Genomic DNA, 19740 nt, shown 5'->3' with positions numbered 1-19740 from the left:
TCGCTGGCTTGCAATGCAGAACAAGGCCAGTAGCGTGGGTTCAATTTCCGTACCAGCCTCCCCGAACAGGCACCGGAATGTGGCGACTAGGGGCTTCTCACAGTAACTTCATTGAAGCCTACTTGTGACAATAAGCGAATATTATTATTTTGCTTTTGAACAAAAAAGGATCTGAACTATTCCACAGCACTGTCAGCATCAGAACGCCCTTCGCCTGGCGCTCCTACCTGATACTTCAGTATGGCATCATTGAAACGGTTCACCTCGTAACTCTCAGCGTTGTAATACTTCACCTGAAGGGAAAGAAAGGCAAAGTTGGTTTTGTGACGGCAGCAATTCATACAAGGGAAACATGACACCTGGGTTCCCTGCAACAAACAAACGGATTCAAATGCGTGGCTGAAACGGATGGATTTTCAATGCCATCAGGCAGGCTACACTTACTCAAAAATTTATTGCACTCCAAAATTTCATTGTGCACGTGTCTGGGTGGGGAATGTGAGGAGAGACAGTGGAGAAGTAAAACCGGCTTCGATTTATGTCACGTCTAATCTCGCTAACGTACTGTGCCCAAGTGTAGCACAGCAACTGTTGTGTAGACAAAAGCAGGAGACAATTTATACACAAAATAAGTGACTGACCAGCTAATGACATTTAGTGGTGGTTGGTTGATGGAGGATATTAAAAGGGCCAACTTTATTCTCCGAGGCAGAGCTACAGCAGATAGAAACACAAGCCATGAAAGCTGAATCTCCGTTGTTGCCCTGCACGCTAGACAAATGCCCATTGTGCAGCTCATGCACAATGAACCCCATAACCAAAAGTAGAAAGCCTTCCATTACCTCAGGGTGATCCAAAGCACTTCAGAGGCAATTATGTACTTTTAGTTTTCCTAATTTCTTGCTGTGCTTGCAGACTAACCTGTTGTGATTCATGAACTAGGACAATAGTGGCTAGCACTGTTGCTTCACAGCTCCAGGGGTCCCAGGTTCGATTTCCAGCTTGGGTCACTGTCTGTGAGGAGTCTGCACAACATCCTCGTGTCTGCGTGGGTTTCCTCCGGGTGCTTAGGTTTCCTCCCACAGTCCAAAGATGTGCAGGTTAGGTGGATTGGCCGTGCTAAATTGCCCTTAAGTGTCCAAAAAGGTTAAGTGGGGTTACTGGGATTGGGTGTAAGTGTGAGCTTGGGTAGGGTGCTCTTTCCAAGGACCGGTGCAGACTCGATGGGCCGAATGGCCTCCTGCAGCACTGTAAATTCTATGATGAAGTTTCTATGAACCTTCTCTGGACCCTTTCCAAGGCCAGCTCATCCTTCCTTAGATACGGGCCCCATAACTGCTTACAACACTCCAAATTCTTTATGTCCTCTTCAAACTTAGGTTTGTCATCAGCTAATTTGCTCACCATCCTTTCATCCAAGTGATTTATCTAAATTGTCAACAGTTCTGGTGCCAGCACCGATCCCTTTGGCACACCACTCGTTACATCTTTTTTAAAAAAACACATTTTATTACAAAATGTATCAAAACAGGTTACAGCAAATAAACACCCCGGGAAACATACTTCCCAACAATCAACTATACAGCCTGAACACATTTCTCAAACTCCCCTGCTGAGCCTCTTAACTCATACTTTATCTTCTCTAATCGCAGGAAGTCGTACAGGTCACCCAACCAAGCTGCTACCCCCGGTGGCGATGCCGACCGCCACTCCAGCAAAATTCGCCGCCGTGCAATCAGAGAGGGGAAGGCCACGACATCGGCCTTCCTCCTCTCCATGAGCTCCGGCTTCTCTGAAACCCCAAATATCGCCACCAAAGGGTCCGGGTCCACTCCCTCCTCCACTGTCCTGGCTAAGACCGCGAACACTCCCGCCCAGAATCTTCCCAATTTTTCACAACCCCAAAACATGTGCGCGAGATTCGCTGGCCCCCGCCCACACTTCTCACACTCATCTGCTGCCCCCTGAAAGAACCCACTCATTCTCGCCTGAGTCATATGCACCCGGTGCACTACCTTAACACTCGTTACATCTTGCCAACCTGAAAAAGACCCATTTATGTCTGCCCTCTGTTTCCTGTTAGCTAGCCAATCTCCCATCCACCGGTTCCTCATCATCCACAGCACAGGTTAGAATCATAGAATTTACAGTGCAGGAGGCCATTCAGCCCATTGAGTCTGCCTGGCCCTTGGAAAGAGCGCCCTACCCAAGCCCACGCCTCCACCCTATCCAAGTAACCCCACCCAGCCTTTTTGGACACGAAGGGCAATTTATCACGGCCAATCCACCTAACCTGCACATCTTTGGACCGTGGGAGGAAGCTGGAGCTCCCGGAGGGAACCCACGCAGACACGGGGCGAACGTGCAGACTCCGCACATACTTCCTCAAATAACTCCAGCTAAACCAATGGAACAGCAAGGATAATAATCAAAGGATAATAATCAAACACAGGGATGTGTGCAACGCTTTGGGAGTCTATTCAACTTCTGTCCCTCAGAGTCAACAGGAAGTGAATTGATGCTTCAATCATTCACTCAGTACTGTACGTGTGCAGGGGTTGACATGGGAGTCACTTACAAATCATAGAATACCAGGCAGAAGCAAATAATTCCGTTTTCCCCGATCAGTACCATTTTGTACTCGGATATGCTTTGAAGTCCATTGATCCCTGCAGCAAAGCAGAAAGTGCCAGGGGAAAGAATCAGGAAGAGGTGGGAAATGTCAAAACCTTTGATGGCCTTCCAGAATGCTGCGAGGCACAGGTTTGTAGTTTGAGATCCTCTATGCCTCATCATGTTCTGCGGCTAACAGAGCAGAAAGTGCAATCCTGTTATGTTAAACATGTCGCTAATTCACTTCCTTCCAGCACCAAAGCAGTAATGAGATCAAAGGAAATTTAGGAGGGCCCCAATTCACTAAAGTCAGCAAAAGCCACAAGAGAAGGCAGACTCAATCTCTACCTTTATATTTGGACATTTTCATTAAAACATCAAATCCTGTAATGTGGGAGATGAAAAAAAGTCAACGCAATCACTGCCATGGGGATTGTCAAAAATTAGTACACACAGGTAGCAACTTCAATGACAGAGTTCCAACGTGGGAAGGCTCCTGACCCAATCCATTCCCCGATGTCTGAGGCATCCCTGGAGGCCATGCTATGGGCTCAAAGTGCCCAAGTTTTTTTTCCCAGCAGGTAGGAGCTAGTGCTGGAATACATTGGCAACCAGGCGAGATGCAGGAAAGTGGGTCATTGCTCACAGATGAACCTCCCAAGGAGGTTCAACAATCCGAGTAATATGGCACATTCGAGTGCCAGTTCCCTCACTTAGCCTCACCAGCATTCTTCTGCAGCTCCAGTCCTCTGTACAGCATACCACTGTCATCGACTTCAGGTAGCGTATTACGACACACACTCCCGTCTGCATCAATGGCTCCGAAGCGGAGATGGTCGATAGCTTTACGTTCCTGGGGTCACCATCACCAACAGTCTGTCCTGGTCCACTCACATTGAGCAACAGTCAAGAAAGGCCAACAACGTCTCTACTTCCTACGGAAGCTAAAGAAAGTCGGCATGTCTGCATCGACCCTCACAAACTTCTACAGATGCACCATAGAGAGCATCCTATTGGTATGGCAACTGCTCGGTCCAAGATCGCAAGAAACTGCAGAGTGTGGTGAACTCTGCCCAATGCATCAGATAAGCTTGCCACCCTCTCATTGATTCTGTATACAGCTCTCGCTGCCTCAGGAAAGCAGACAGCATTGTCAGAGAACCCCCCCACCCAGGCATTGCCTTCTTCCAGACCCTTCCATCAGGCAGGAGATACAGAAGTCTGAAGACTTGCACATCCAGACATAGGTACAGCTTCCCCACAGCTACAAGACTCCTCAACGACTCCCCCTCGGACTGATCTGTTTCCTGTAAGAACACTATTCACGATGCCCTATGCTGCTCTTGCTCATGTATTTGCTTTGTTTGGCCCCTTGTTCCGCACTGTAACCAATCACTGTTTGTCGATGTACCATTTGTCGATGTACTCTGTTGATTATTCTTTCTGTCTACTATGTACGTACTGTGTACGTTCCCTTGGCTGCAGAAAAATACTTTTCACTGTACTTCGGTACATGTGACAATAAAAATCAAAATCAAATCAAATCTGTCATTTGGGATTCCCTCGTTGGTGCATACTAAAGGGCATGTCCAGACCTCTCCGGGAAACCTAAATCACATCAGCAGCAACCAGTATCTTGGTCAATGGTCGCTCTCGGGCTCATGTTCCAGTGGAGTGGTAGGCCTCCTCAAAGCTGCCATCAGCCTCGTCCTTGAGCAGTATCCCTCGTCTCAAAGGAACAATCCGCTGAATCAGTTTGGAGCTTGGAGGATCTACCGGAGACGTAACTGGGGTGGAATATCGTGCATGCCTGATTAAACTTTGGTGGTTAGATACCAACTGAGAGGGGAATGGAATCCCTTTAAACTGAAAAATACTCTTGGTTAATTTGAGGGGCCCTTGATTGCCCCGTGAGTACAGTCTATAACTCTCTGGACTTGTGGGGGTCCAATCATTGTAGAATTCTGATAGCTCTCTCATTCCAAATGCCTCATCAGTTAGAAAGTGGATCTAAAATGATGGCCCCAACAAACATGGAATGGGTCATGTGGGAGATGCCCTTGTGAGCAACAGATTGTGAAATCCTGCAGATGCTATCAGACTCTGGAAGAAGCTAGAGGCAAATGAATTCAGGGCTGTAGTGACCTTGGCTGCCACCGGGAATGCATGCCCACCTGGTCCACCAGCCAGTGGGCAGCACGGTAGCACTGTGGCTCCACAGTTCCAGGGTCCCGGGTTCGATTCCCAGCTTGGGTCACTGTCTGTGCGGAGTCTGTACGTTCTCCCTGTGTCTGCGTGGGTTTCCTCTGGGTGCTCCGGTTTCCTCCCACAAGTCCCGAAAGACGTGCTTGTTAGGCGAATTGGACATTCTGAATCCTCCCTCTGTGTACCCGAACAGGCGCCGGAATGTGGCGACTGGGGGCTTTTCACAGTAACTTCATTTGAGATAATGTAAGCCTACTTGTGACAATAAAGATTATAAAAAATGAGATGTCTTGATTCAGTAGGTCACGGCTCCACAATGACTTGCTGAGATAGTCAGAGACTCCTGACGCATTGTCACTCAGTCATGCCTACTCTGTCTGTATACCCTGTGTTGGGGCTATCACCTCCTGAGAGTCTTCATCCCTTCTGTCCTGCAAAGCCGCAGATGAATGAGGAGAAGGCAGCTGCTGCTGCTGTCCTGGTTTCATATCGGACGTTCAAGTTAGGGTTGCATTAGCTATCACCCTGCGGCTGTGAAAGCTGGCAGCTGTGAAGTGCAGGTCAAAGCGAAAAAACTCCCAAGGTAGGAGAAATAAAAGCACAGAATAACTCCTGTGAGCAAAGAGCTTTCACTTGGCAACAAAATAGATGCCCTGGCTTCGTATTTTCAAGACTTTCCAGCATTTCAATTTCACAGCCCTGTCAATCCCCGCTGTGTTTTTGCCTCGTTGGCCCCAACATGATTCAAATAACCTGGAAAGCCCATGCCCTGCCAGTTAAAACCAGGAGGCAGGGTTAAATCTTCAGACAATTGCAGCAGCTGTCCGGGCTGGGATTTCCTGCCTTACCGCAGGGCGGTTGGATGTGGAAGTCACTGGGTTCATCGCAGGTTCCTAACACCCCTGTATTTTTTCCTTCTTTAATTACATCATCGCAAAACACCGACACCCACCTTGAAAAATTCCTTCTGTGCTGCACTCACGGTCATCTCATCTGTGGTTCAGTGGGCAGCATTGTCCCTTGCCCCGGGTCAAAGGTCCTGGGGTCAAGTCCCCACTCCAGAAACTTGAGTACAAAATCAAAGCTGCTGCACTGTTTGCCATCGTGTCTCCTGCTCCCACCCGCCCCATAGCAATCCTTCAACACCTCCCACTCCCCTCCAGTGGCCACCCAACACCGCAGCAACAAACTGGTCATATCAACATTACCGTCTCAAAGTTGAGCAAGGAGTCAACGGCCTTGGACTTTGCTTCATTGTCCCTGGTGTTCATTTCTCTCCTGTATTTTGTTCTCCATTCAGTTATTACAATGGTTATAGCTGAAAGCAGAAGACAGCAGCAGTTAGTATGAAACAGTGATACAGTTTATACCAGCAATGCCAACAGCTCACACTAGGGCAGGCAGCTCAGGCCATAATATTAGTTACATTGAGTGCAAATATGTGGACCCAAATCAACCGAGGAAGGAGAATTTGAGCAATTTGGCCAAATCAGAAAGTCTCAAAAACTGAGACCATATAGTGCTCTGATCTGCATTCAGGTCAGCTTACTGAAGCACACGGCAGGGTTCCAAGCCCTGGAAACTGTGTGCGGAGATGCACAAGGTTGATCCCTCATCCTGGAGGATGGGGAATGCATATTAGGAAAGGGTTAACGGGCTGGGTCTCTTTTCTTTCGAAAAATAAAGAAGAACAAAGAACACGCCCTTCGACCCTCCAAGCCTGCACCGACCATGCTGCCCGTCTAAACTAAAATCTTCTACACTTCCAGGGTCCGTATCCCTCTATTCCCATCCTATTCATGTATTTGTCAAGATGCCCCTTAAACGTCACTGTCGTCCCTACTTCCACCACCTCCTCCAGCAGCGAGTTCCAGGCACTCACTAACCGGTGTAAAAAACTTGCCTCGTACATCTCCTCTAAACCTTGCCCCTCGCACCTTAAACCTGTGCCCCCTAGTAATTGACCCCTCAACCCTGGGAAAAAGCCTCTGACTATCCACTCTGTCTATGCCCCTCATAATTTTGTAGACCTCGATCAGGTCGCCCCTCAACCTCCGTCGTTCCAGTGAGAACAAACCGAGTTTATTCAACCGCTCCTCATAGCTAATGCCCTCCATACCAGGCAACATTCTGGTGAATCTCTTCTGCACCCTCTCTAAAGCCTCCACATCCTTCTGGTAGTGTGGCGACCAGAATTGAACACTATACTCCAAGTGTGGCCTAACTAAGGTTCTGTACAGCTGCAACATGACTTGCCAATTCTTATACTCAATGCCCCGGCCAATGAAGGCAAGCATGCCGTATGCCTTCTTGACTACCTTCTCCACCTGTGTTGCCACTTTCAGTGACCTGTGGACTTGTACACCTAATAATAATAATAATATTTTTATTGTCACAAGCCGGTGCAAACTCAAAGGGCCGAATGGCCTCCTTCTGCACTGTAAATTCAATGATAATCTATGATTAATCTAGGACAAAGGTTCGGCACAACATCATGGGCTGAAGGGCCTGTTCTGTGCTGTATTTTCTATGTTCTATGTTATGAAGTTACTGTAAAAAGCCCCTAGTCGCCACTTTCCGGCGCCTGTTCGGGTAAGTTGATACAGGAGTTGAACCCGCGCTGCTGGCCTTGTTCCGTTGCATACCAGCTGTCTAGCCCACTGAGCTAAACCAGCCCATAAACCTAGATCTCCCTGACTGTCAATACTCTTTGAGGGTTCTACCATTCACTGTATATTCCCTACCTGTATTAGCCCTTCCAAAATGCATTACTGCATTTGTAAAATGCAAATGCATTTAAAGCTGAGAGTTGATCCAGAAGGTGCATAAATTAAGCTCCTATGACACTGGGGAGACTCCTAAAACTCTCAGTATCAGTTCAATGCTGTTTAGTAGCAAAGCACATTAGGGGGAAACCAATCCAACCACTGGGAACAGCAGCATCAGGACCAAGACGTGGAGAAAAAAAAACCAGAGCCATTACCAGTCTAATTTCCATTTTGCTCACACTGGGCTATGCACCTTGGATGTTGAGAACTGGCACCCGCTTTCCTAAGGTCCTGGATTCTGTGGTCACCCGTAAAACAAAACTGGCAATCTAACTGGACACACTTTGATGATTTTTTAAAAAAGTCATATTAATACAGTTGTCTCAAATTAGGATTAAGGCAAATTACACACTTTGCACCCACTCTGAGAATGTTTGGTTCCAATATTGGGATTCCAATAAAAGTGAAACGTGCTTCTTTACTCAGCATTGCTATCTTTCAACATGGGAAACAAAGTGAAAAAACCCACCAAAGTTAAAACTAACAGTCGGAATTTAAAAAGGTAATCTGTTCATCTGAAGGAAGATTTACTGTTCATGAAAGGATTCAAATTGTTAAGTTGTTGGGAGTCAATGTACATTATCAAGGGCAGATGAGATGTATATGCTAATTGGCGGATAAAATGCTGGCCAGGAGGTCACATGGGTCATTGGGTCTAAAAGCAACAAAGCCCCTCCAGAGGATTTTGACTGCAATTGAACTGAGGCATATGTGAAGACGGGGAATGGAGGTCCAGTTAATCACATTTCCCTAGACACCGACGCCAGTCATCTCCCTGGCAATGGTCTGAAGCTGAACAAGAATGTCATATTTGACCGGGAGATGAGTTTTTAAACCACAAATCTGTGCTATCGCCAAGACCATCTGTTTCCACCTCCGCAATATTACTTCTTCAACTCTTCTACTTTTAAAATTCCCATCCACACCTTGGTTATCTCGAGGCTTGATTATTCCAGTGTATACCTGGAACACCTTCTACCCTCCTTAAGCTGGAGGTCATCAAAATCCTCAAAACATAGAAAATAGGAGCAGGAATAGATCATTCAGCACTCCGAGCCTCCTCAACCATTCAATATGATCATGGCTGATCCTCTTCTATCCAACACTCTCTCCCCATACCCCTTGATGCCTTTGGAGTCTAGAAATCTATCTATTTCCTTCTTAAATATATTCAACGACTTAGTCTGCACAGCTGTCTGTGGCAGAGAATTCCACCCTGGGTGAAGAATTCGTCCTGCTCTCAGTCACATATGACCTAGCTTTGTGTTTTTCAAACTTTTTTTCCGGGACCCACTTTTACCAACTGCCGACCTTCGGGACCCCCGCCGGCTGGCCTTCGGACCCTCGCCGGCCGACCTTCGGGACCCGCGGCCGGCCGGCCTTCGGGACCGAATGTGGTGTATTTGAATTTTCAAAAGGGTTTCAGTAAGGTCCCACACAGGTTCGTGAGCAGAATTAGAACGCATGGGATACATGTGAGCACATACTGGCATGGATTGAGAATTGCTTCAGGAGTAGGAAACCGGGAGTAGGAATAAATGGATCATTCTCAAGTTGGCAGGCTGTGACTGGTGGGGTACAGCAAGGATCAGTGCTTGGGCCCTAACTATTCACAATATTTATCAACTATTTGGATAGAAGGACCAAATGCATTATTTCCAATTTGCTGACGACACAAAACAAGGAGGGAATGTGAATTGTGAGGAGGCTGCATAGAGCCTTCAAGGAGATTAAACTACACCAGCTCCTATTTCCTGGGTTCCCAAATCGGAGCTTCTCCAATTGGGGTCACATGTACAACCCCGATTTCCATTGTTTCATCATTGGCAGCTGTGCTGTCAGCCGCTAAGGCTCTAAGCTCTGGAATTCCCATCCCTCTGTGGCACAGTGGTCAGCACCGCCGCCTCGCAGCCCCAGGAACCCGGGTGAGATTCTGACCTTGGGTCACTGTCTGTGCGGAGTCTGAACGTTCTCCCCATGTCTGCGTGGGTTTCCTCCGGGTGCTCCGGTTTCCTCCCACAGTCCAAAGATGTGCAGGTGAGGTGGATTGGCCATGATCAATTGCCCCTTAGTGTCCAATGGTTAGATGGGGGTTACAGGGATAGGACAGGGAGGGTCAGTGCAGACCTTATGGGCCGAATGGCCTCCTTCTGCATTGTAGGGATTCTATGATACCGCTCTTTTCTACTTTAAGACGATTCTGAAAACCTACCCCTTTCGCTATCCTTTCAGCCGTGATATTCCTTTATGTGACTTGGTGTCAAATTGAATTTGATAATGCTCTTGTGAAGCAACCTGGGTCATTTGACTATGTTAATGGTGCTATGTAAACACAAAGCTGTTGATGTTAATCGTGTACGAGATACGCTGTGACAGTTAAAGGTATTATGATCCAAAAGTGCCTTCAGAAACCCATCAAGAAGGGAATATTTTGCATGACTTTAGCTGACTACAAACGACTAACATTGTCACTGTGTCCTGCGACTACCAAAAGGTAAAAATAAATGGATCTCGTTATTTTCCTGTCGAGTAATTCCTATGTTCCTGTGGCAAAGAAAAGCCGATTAATGCACTCATTCAGCTTTCATTTGCTACTATAAATGATGTACAAAAGTGTCAGCTTACTGCCTTCGCAATGTTTCTCCTGACAATCAGTCCTTTGATATCAGACATTACAAACACTCCAAAGCGTGGCTGGGCACAACCCCCTCAATTACCTACAGTCAGAAACAAGACACATTCTCTGCTTTCAGCTCTTTTGTCATTAAGAGGTGAAATGGTTCTCTTTCATGTCCCTGCATCTCAGACATTAAAGACAAACAGCTGGCATTTCCAACAAAGGCAGTGATGTTCTATTACATGGAAAAGCCCTCGAGGTTGCACTTTGGGCTTCATCTGAGCAGACTCTCCACCAAGAACACAGGATTTAATTATCAGCAGAAAGCATTTTTTTCCGCTCCGAGGAGTGACTGAGTGATGTAAGATGAGACCACTTTAAAAGCCGGAGATTCCATTGTGCTGCTGACAAACAGTTGAACACAAATCAAATAAGCATCACATGCCCTTTAACAAGACAGGAACTGTATTCCCAGCTACAAACTCCCCAAAATGGCAGGGCAATCTTTTAGAATCTATATTATCCCATCAAACACTCCCAGGACAGGTACAGCACGGGGTTAGATACAGAGTAAAGCTCCCTCTACACTGTCCCCATCAAACATGCCCAGGATAGGTACAGCACAGGGTTAGATACAGAGTAAAGCTCCCTCTACACTGTCCCCATCAAACACTCCCAGGACAGGTACAGCACAGGATTAGATACAGGGTAAAGCTCCCTCTACACTGTCCCCATCAAACACTCCCAGGACAGGTCCAGCACGGTGTTAGATACAGAGTAAAGCACCCTCTACACTGTCCCCATCAAACACTCCCAGGACAGGTACAGCACGGGGTTAGATACAGAGTAAAGCTCCCTCTACACTGTCCCCATCAAACACTCCCAGGACAGGTACAGCACGGGGTTAGATACAGAGTAAAACTCCCTCTACACTGTCCCCATCAAACACTCCCAGGACAGGTCCAGCACGGTGTTAGATACAGAGTAAAACTCCCTCTACGCTGTCCCCATCAAACACTCCCAGGACAGGTACAGCACGGTGTTAGATACAGAGTAAAGCACCCTCTACACTGTCCCCATCAAACACTCCCAGGACAGGTACAGCACGGGGTTAGATACAGAGTAAAGCTCCCTCTACACTGTCCCCATCAAACACTCCCAGGACAGGTACAGCATGAGATTAGATACAGAGTAAAACTCCCTCTACGCTGTCCCCATCAAACACTCCCAGGACAGGTACAGCATGGGGTTAGACACAGAATAAAGCTCCCTCTACACTGACCCCATCAAACAATCCCAGGACAGGTACAGCACGGGGTTAGATACAGAGTAAAGCTCCCTCTACACTGACCCCATCAAACACTCCCAGGACAGTTTACCTAACAGCACGTCTTTGGACTGTGGGAGGAAACCGGAGCACCCGGTGGAAACCCACTCAGACACCTGGAGAACATGCAGACTCTCCATAGACAGTGACCCAAGCCGGGAATCGAACCTGGGGCACCCCTGGCACTGTGAAGCAACAGTGCTAACCACCGTGCTATTGTGCCGCCCAATAAGTGGCGGTTTAGCTCAGTGGGCTAGACAGCTGGTTTGTAATGCAGAACAAGGCCAGCAGCGCGGGTTCCGTTCCCGTACCGGCCTCCCTGAACAGGCGCCGGAATGTGGCGACTAGGGGCTTTTCACAGTAACTTCATACTTGTGACAATAAAAGATTATTACTATTATTTCATCAGACTCAGCTCACATTTGAAAGTATGTGAAGTCTTTTATTATGAGCATCAAGTCAGCAACTATTCAGATAAAAGAATTAATTTGTTGGTCAGGAAACTTACTTAAGTACAGCGTCATGCAAACAAAGATAATGAGACCAAACCAGGCATTGAAGTTCGTGGTGAAGTAAACTATGCCAATGATGATATCGGCAATCGTCGGGAGGATGCTGAAAATAATGTAGCTGGAAAATAAAGTTACAGTTCACGGAATGAAGCACAATTACAATATGCAAACTTTTATGCTTTTGAAAGCAGACTTTTTACTGTTTTAAAAGAAATTGAGGAGCTGATTTATTGAACCCGTTATTTTTTCATCACCAGCATATCTTAGACAAAGAAATGCCAAGTAAAAGACCAGCATTTGTTGTCCAGCTCTAATTACCCTCTCAAATTTGATGGTGAGCCACCTTCTTGAACAGAACGCGAGCGGCTTCCTAGGCCGTTTCAGACAGCATTTAGGAGTTAACGACATTTCTGTGTTTTCAGATGATGTAGTTGAAGGGCAGCATGTAGATGAGGAATGGGAAGGAAGAAAGAATAGATCCTTGGGGATCACCATTTGTAAATTGTCTGGCAGTGGGAAGAGAAGCCACTGCCAGCGATATTCTGACCACACACAAATAGATTGATAATAGTGCAGCTCTATCAAAGCTGTTCATAATTTTAATAATGTCTTTGAAATCTCTCCTTAACCTACAAAGCTGCAGTGGAATCATCCTGAGGAATCTATGCTATGTATTCTCAATGGCGTAAATATCCTTCCTACAACAGGGCACTTAAAACTGCAGACGACACTAACTGTGGATTCACCTTTTGCAGAGTGTTAGCCTCCCAAACTCGAGAGTCTGGTTTTGAGTTTTGTTTTGATATAATAATATTAATCTTTATGAGTGTCACAAGTAGGCTTACATTACCACTGCAATGAAGTTACTGTGAAAATCCCCTCGTCGCCACACTCCGGTGTCTGTTCGGGTACACAGAGATAAAATTCAGGATGTCCCATTCACCCAACAGCATGTCTGCGTGTTTCGGAGCTCCTAGCCACACAGCACAAGTTAAGGAAACCGATAAACCCTTCCCCACCATATCGGGCGGCATGGTGGCACAGTAGTTAGTATTGCTGCCTCACAAGCATCAGGGACCCGGGTTCAATTCCGGCCTTGGGTGTCTGTGTGGAGTTTGCACATTTACCCTGTGTCTGTGTGGGATTCGTCAGGGTGCTCCGATTTCCTCCCACAGTCCAAAGATTTTTTTTATTTGCTCGTGAGCATCGCAGGACATGCCAGCATTTATTGCCCATCCCTAATTGCCTTTGAGGGGGGCAGTTAAGAGTCAATCACTTTGCTATGGATCTGGAGTCACATGTAGGCCAGACCAGCTAAGAATGGCAGATTTCCTTCGCTCAAGGACATTAGTGAACCAGATGGATTTTTATGACAATCGACAATGGTTTCATGGTTATCATTAGTCTTTTAATTCCAGATTTGTATTGAATTCGCATTTCGCCACCTGCACTGGCGCTGTGAGGCAGCAGGTGTAACCACTGTGCCACCAAAGGATCTGTGCAAAGGATGGCAGCACCGACACGGAAGACCCACTTTCAGGAAGTATTGGCCTCGGTTCAGTGGTCGCACACATGCCTCAGAGTAAAAATTGTGGATGCAAGCCAAATTCCTAAACTTTGAGCATATAATCCCAGATGACAGTACAGTGCTGATGTTGCTGCATCTTTTATTTTTTATAAAATATTTTTGTTCTCAATTTTCACATTTTCCTTCAAAATTTACACCCCCCCAACAAGCGGTAAACGGTGACAAATACAAAGTCAATACCCTCAACATCAAGATCGATCCCATCCTCCCACCACCCCAACCAACGGCCCAACTGTCAATATATGCATCAAATAAAATCAACCCTCCCACGGTGGAAAAAAAAACAAAGGAGAAAAAGGAAAGGGAGTCCGGAATCGCCCATGGTCATCATTAACCTATAGATTCCCCCCCCTGCCGCCGCCGCCCCCCCCCCCCCCCCCCCCCCCCGCCGACACTCAATGCCAACCAGCCTCCGAAAGAGTACCGTAAATGACACCCAAGAGTCGTAAACCCTCCCCCCACGCCCCCACCCCCAACTCCCCAGGGGCTGGTTTAGCACACTGGGCTAAATAGCTGGCTTTTAAAGCAGACCAAGGCAGGCCAGCAGCACAGTTCAATTCCTGTACCAGCCTCCCCGAACAGGCGCCGGAATGTGGCGACTAGGGGCTTTTCACAGTAACTTCATTGAAGCCTACTTGTGACAATAAGCGACTTTCATTTTTCATTTCCACTTCCTCTTGTAAAACTCCACCCCCCCCCCCCCCCCCCGGCCAACCTCGGTTCCTAACCCCCAACTTTCCACCCCGGCTAGACTCATCGGACCCTGTTCTGCCAGGCTCCGATGGCCGCAGCCCCTCCCCCCACCTCACCCCCGTTCACTGGCCGGCTTACACCGGCCAGCGTGGAGGCCCCCGCCCGGGTTTTTCCCCCCCTTGCCCGGCCCCATGAAAACCCAGAAGTCCCCTTTAGCGCACAAACCCCGCATACACACCCACACCCCAAAGAACCCTCATTACGACTGAAAGTCCCATTTCTTCCCTTGTCCAAATATACACAACGTTGGCTCCTGTAGCCCATACACCAGCACGCAGTGAAACAAAAAAGAAAAAATACAGTCATGAGGCTATATCGGTACATGATCTCCGCCGTCCCAAAATAAAAGTCCTTGAACTTGTAGGTCACCCTCAGCTTCGCTGGATAGACTGCTGCATCTTTGAAAGAACTTTGGATGAGAAAGACCCTGACTTCCTTCTCAGCGAGATAGACAAGATTCCATGGCACTATTTCAAATAAGAGCAGGGGAGTTATTCTCAGTGTTCTGCCCAATATTTATCCCTCAAATAACACCATTGGGCATTATCACTATGCTACATCTGAGAGCTTGCTTTTTAAAAAATTCATTTACGTCGCTGGTCAGGCCAGCATTTATTGTCCAGCCCTAATTGCCCTTCAGAAGGTGTTGGTGAGCTGCCTTGTGGAACTACTGCAGTCCCTGGGGTGTAGGTACACCCACTGTGCTGTTAGGGAGGGAGTTCCAGGATTTTGTCCCAGTGACAGTGAAGGAATGGCCGATATATTTCCAAGTCAGGATGGTGAGTGACTTGGAGGGGAATCTTCAGGTGGCGGGGTTCCCAGATATCTGCTGCTCTCGTCCTTCGAGATGATAGTGGTCGTGGGTTTGGAAGGTGCTGTCTAAGGAACCTTGGTGAGTTCCTGCAATGCATCTTGTAGATGGTACACACAGCTGCCACATTCGGCGGTGGTGGAGGATTTGAATGTTTGTGGAAGGGGGAGCAATCAAGTGGGGCTGCTTTGTCCTGGATGATGTCACGCTTTGAGTGTTGCTGGAGCTGCACTCATCCAGACAAGTGGAGAGCATTCCATTACTCTCCTGCCTTGTGCCTTGTAGATGGAGGACAGACTTTGGGGGGGTCAGGAGGTGAGTTACTAGCCTTTGACCTGCCTCTGGTAGCCACAGTATCAATGTGGCTAGTCTAGTTCAGTTTCTGATCAATGGTTAATCTCCAGGATGGTGATTGTGGGGGATTCAGTGATGGTAATGCCATTTAATATCAAGGGGTGGTGTTAGATGTTTTCTTGTAGGAGATGGTTATTGCCTGGCACTTGCCCAAGCCTAGATATTATCCAGGTCTTGCTGCATTTGGACATGGACTGCTTCATTATCTGAGGACTGTGAATAGTGCTGAACATCGTGCAGTCATTCACAAACATCCCCACTTCTGACCTTATGATGGAAAGGTGGCCACTGACCTAGCAGCTGAAGATGGTTGGGCCTAGGACATTATCCTGAGGAACTCCTGCAGTGATGTCCTACAGCTGAGATGATTGATCTCCAACCATCACAACCATCTTCCTTTGTGCCGGGTATGACTCAAACCAACAGAGTTTTCCCCCTGATTCCTATTGACTCCAGTTTAGCTGGGCTCCTTGGTGCCATACACGGTCAAATGCTGCCTCGATGTCGAGGGCAGTCACTCTCACCTCACTTCTGGCATTCAGCTTATTTGTCCATGTTTGAACCAAGGCTGTAATGAGGTCAGGAGCTGAGTGACCCTGGTGGAACCCAAACTGAGCGTCTGTGAGCAGGTTATTGCCAAGAAAGTACTGCTTGATATCACTGTTGGATGACTCGTTCCATCACTTTGCTAATGATGGAGAGTAGACTGATGGGGCGGTAATTGGCTGGGTTGGATTTGTCCTTTTTCTTGTACAGGACACACCTGGGCAATGGTCGGCATGGTAGCACAGTGGTTAGCACTATTGCTTCACAGCGCCAGGGTCCCAGCTTCGACTCCCGGCTTGGATCACGGTCTGTGCAGAAGCTGCACATTCTCCCCGTGTCGGCGTGGGTTTCCTCTGGGTGCTCCGGTTTCCTCCCACAAGTCCCAAAAGATGTGCTGTAAGGTGAATGGGACATTCTGCATCCTCCCTCCATGTACCCGAACAGGAGGCGGAATGTGGCGACTAGGGGCTTTTCACAGTAACTTCATTGCAGTGTTAATGTAAGCCTACTTGCAACAATAAAGATGATTATATTTTCCACATTGCTGGGTAGATGTCAGTGTTATAGCTGCTTGGCTAGGAGTGCGACACGTTCTGGGGCACAAGTCTTCAGTACTATTGCCGGAATCTTATCAGGACCCATAGCCTTTGCAGTATCCAGCCTTTGCAGTGTCCAGTTATGTGTAAAATGACTGCGTCTCCTAGATTACAATAAATTGACTTTGAAGAGCTTTGACACATTGAGGTTGTGAAAGATGCATTTTTTTTTTACTGCACTGGAAAGTCAGACTAGATTAAGGGAATGTTAAAGCAATTATTGTAGGACAGACTGCAATTGTCACATATAAAATAAAATCAGGCATGCCAAATTCATTAAGTGTGATAAAAGAATTCCTCTTAATATCCAAGGTACCTCAGCAAGGAGTTGATGCTGCTGGTGCCACGGTCCACACTGCGGAGAACCTCCCCAGTCTTCCTGCCCAGGTGCCAGCGAAGAGAAAGTGAGTGCAGGTGAGCAAAGAGTCCGATCTGTACCTGTCGGTTGGTATATTGCTGGACCCGAATCCACATGAAGGAGCGTAGGTTGCTTACAAAACCGGATGCACCTGAATGGTAAGAAATCATCGTCATGCACAAACCTGCAATGCACTTAGCAGTGCTCTCACCACACAGGACTCTAATGTAATAAGAAAAATATATACGTCTTTACCACCTTTCACAACCGAGGAACATCCCAAAGTGTTTCACAGCCAATGGAATAGGTTGAGGTGCAGTCACTGTTATAATTTAGGGAATGTAAGTGACTGCAGCAACCGTAATCCTGCTGCAGATTCATAGAATCTCTACAGTGCAGGAGGCGGCCACTCTGCCCAGCGAGTCTGCACCCACCCGCTGAAAGAACACGCTACATAGACCCACTCCCCCACCCCATTCCCCAGTAACCCCACATAACCTTTTGGACACGAAGGGGCAATTTACCATAGCCAATCCGCCTAATCTGCACGTCTTTGGACTGTGGGAGGAAACCGGAGCACCCGGAGGAAACTTACGCAGACACGGGGAGAACATGCACACTCCACACAGTCACCCAAGGCTGGAATAGGACCCGGTTCCCTGGCGCTGGGAGACAGCAGTGCTAACCACTTATATGAAGTATCATCAGTGACTTGGTCTCCAAGACAGAAGGTCATGGGTTCAAATTCAATTTAAGAGACTTGAGCACATAATCTAAGCTGACATACACAGGGCATCATTGAGGGAGTGCTCCATAGTCAAATGTGCTGCCTTCTGGATGAAACCTCAAACTGCCCACTAAGACACTATTTTTGAAGTTTCTCCCTGGGCGATTCTTCGTCAACTAACCTCTCTATAACAGATAACCTGGTCCTATTGCATACTATGTGGGAGCTCGCTGCACCATTTCCTATGTAACAAAAGTAACTGCAGCTCAAATGCACTTAGTTGGCTGTAAAGCTGTTTGTAATGTTCTTTGGTAATGAAAGGCGGTAAAGATATATATACAACTCTGGGGCGGCACGGTGGTGCAGTGGTTAGCACTGCTGTCTCACGGAGCCCAGGACCCAGATTCGATCCCGGCCCCGGGTCACCATCCGTGTGGAGTTTGCACATTCTCCCCGTGTCTGCGTGGGTCTCACCCCCCCACAACCCAAAGTTGTGGAGGGTAGGTGGATTGGCCACGCTAAATTGCCCCTTAATTGGAAAATGTTTTAAAAACAAAATATAACTCTCTCTCATTTAAGCTCTCAGAGACTGCCTTCCATCCCCACACTTCTGAAAATCTTTAATCAGAAGCTGGAAACTAATCGTCAAGGTCAGAGGAGCAGGAACATCACAGTCCTCAAAGCAGGAGGAGGAGGAGGAGGAGGGGGGGGGGGGGGGGGGGGGGTGGGGGGGAGGGGGGGTGGTGGTGGTGGTGGTGGTTGTGTGGAGATTGTGGGAAACAATCAGCTCTTTGACCTCCTCGGTGTCTCAGCCTCACTGTCGGCATTGTTTATTTACAGTCAAGGGTTGATTCTGGAGCACAAGAGACCAAATCTGAAAGGCTTCACAGTCACGGAATCTTCTCACTCAAAATGAGATCCAGAACCATTTAGCCATGGTTAATTTGAGGGTAGGAGTGTCATCCTTTCAAACCAGCGATACGACTGGGCGGCATTTACAGGTACAGCATTCGAAAAGGGAAGGCTGACAGCAAGAATGGAATGATGATTTTTCTGCTCCATCTCTACCCACAAGTGAATACTCACTTCACTGACCCAGGTCAACACTCGGTTATTGTGACAACAAGGACGGAGAGCCTCGGCTGTTTGAACCAGTGGCCATTTGATACAACCAAGTGGCTTGCCAGGGCTGTTTGGAAACGTGGCTTCCTTAAGGACATTAAAATAATCAGTTAGGTTTTGACAACGAGATGAGAGTTTGGTTGTCGCATGCACTGACTCCAGCTTTTCCATCTTCAGATTTATTTACTGGAACGGACTTCAAATCTGCAAACTACCACGAGGGGTTTGAACTCCCACTGGATTACAGAACTACTATCCAACCATTCTGAATGAACCAACAACATTTGATACCCACTATCGACAGATATCTTACCTGCTCCACCTCCCTGCAGGAATTTGAGGACGACATATATGCAGACGGTCATAGCCAGTGTCTTCCACGAGGTTCCCCCACTCAGATCATTTACTATGCAACAGAAGAAAGGGCATAAGTTAGTGCGGCAAGTGTACAAAAAGCTGCATTAGCTTAGGTACCTGAACAGACCCTCAAGGACATGCTGGCTAGGATAAGGAAAATGGAAAAGGTAAATGGAAGAGCTTATTGATTGAAGACATCATTACAACATTAGTAAGAGAGGACATAGTGAAACAATCCACAGAGACTCTTTGGTTAAGAATGAAAGAATATAGGGGCGGCACAGTGGGGCAGTGATTAGCACTGCTGCCTCACGGCACCGAGGACCCAGGTTCGATCCCCACCCCGGATCACTGTCCGTGTGGTGTTTGCACATTCTCCCCGTGTCTGCGTGGGTCTCACCCCCACAACCCAAAAGATGCGCAGGG

At 47.5% G+C, this 19740-nt stretch overlaps 1 protein-coding gene across 2 annotated transcripts in view; it reads right to left on the bottom strand.

The window, feature by feature from the left end:
- Positions 1 to 19740, bottom strand: part of abcb6a (ATP binding cassette subfamily B member 6 (LAN blood group) a) — a 300475-nt gene that overhangs the window by 150447 nt on the left and 130288 nt on the right. For both annotated transcript variants that reach the window (XM_072468683.1, XM_072468682.1), the window contains exons 5-9: positions 19271 to 19363; positions 17067 to 17259; positions 12099 to 12220; positions 6027 to 6136; positions 228 to 293 (exon numbers count right to left, since the gene is read on the bottom strand). In XM_072468683.1, the coding sequence (XP_072324784.1) occupies positions 228 to 293; positions 6027 to 6136; positions 12099 to 12220; positions 17067 to 17259; positions 19271 to 19363 (584 nt within the window). The remainder of the gene's footprint in view (positions 1 to 227; positions 294 to 6026; positions 6137 to 12098; positions 12221 to 17066; positions 17260 to 19270; positions 19364 to 19740) is intronic.

Source organism: Scyliorhinus torazame, chromosome 2 (genome assembly GCF_047496885.1).
Source record: "Scyliorhinus torazame isolate Kashiwa2021f chromosome 2, sScyTor2.1, whole genome shotgun sequence".
Lineage (NCBI taxonomy): Eukaryota > Metazoa > Chordata > Chondrichthyes > Carcharhiniformes > Scyliorhinidae > Scyliorhinus > Scyliorhinus torazame.
The sequence above is the reverse complement of the archived record's forward strand: the minus strand, read 5'-3'. Positions and strand labels throughout refer to the sequence as shown.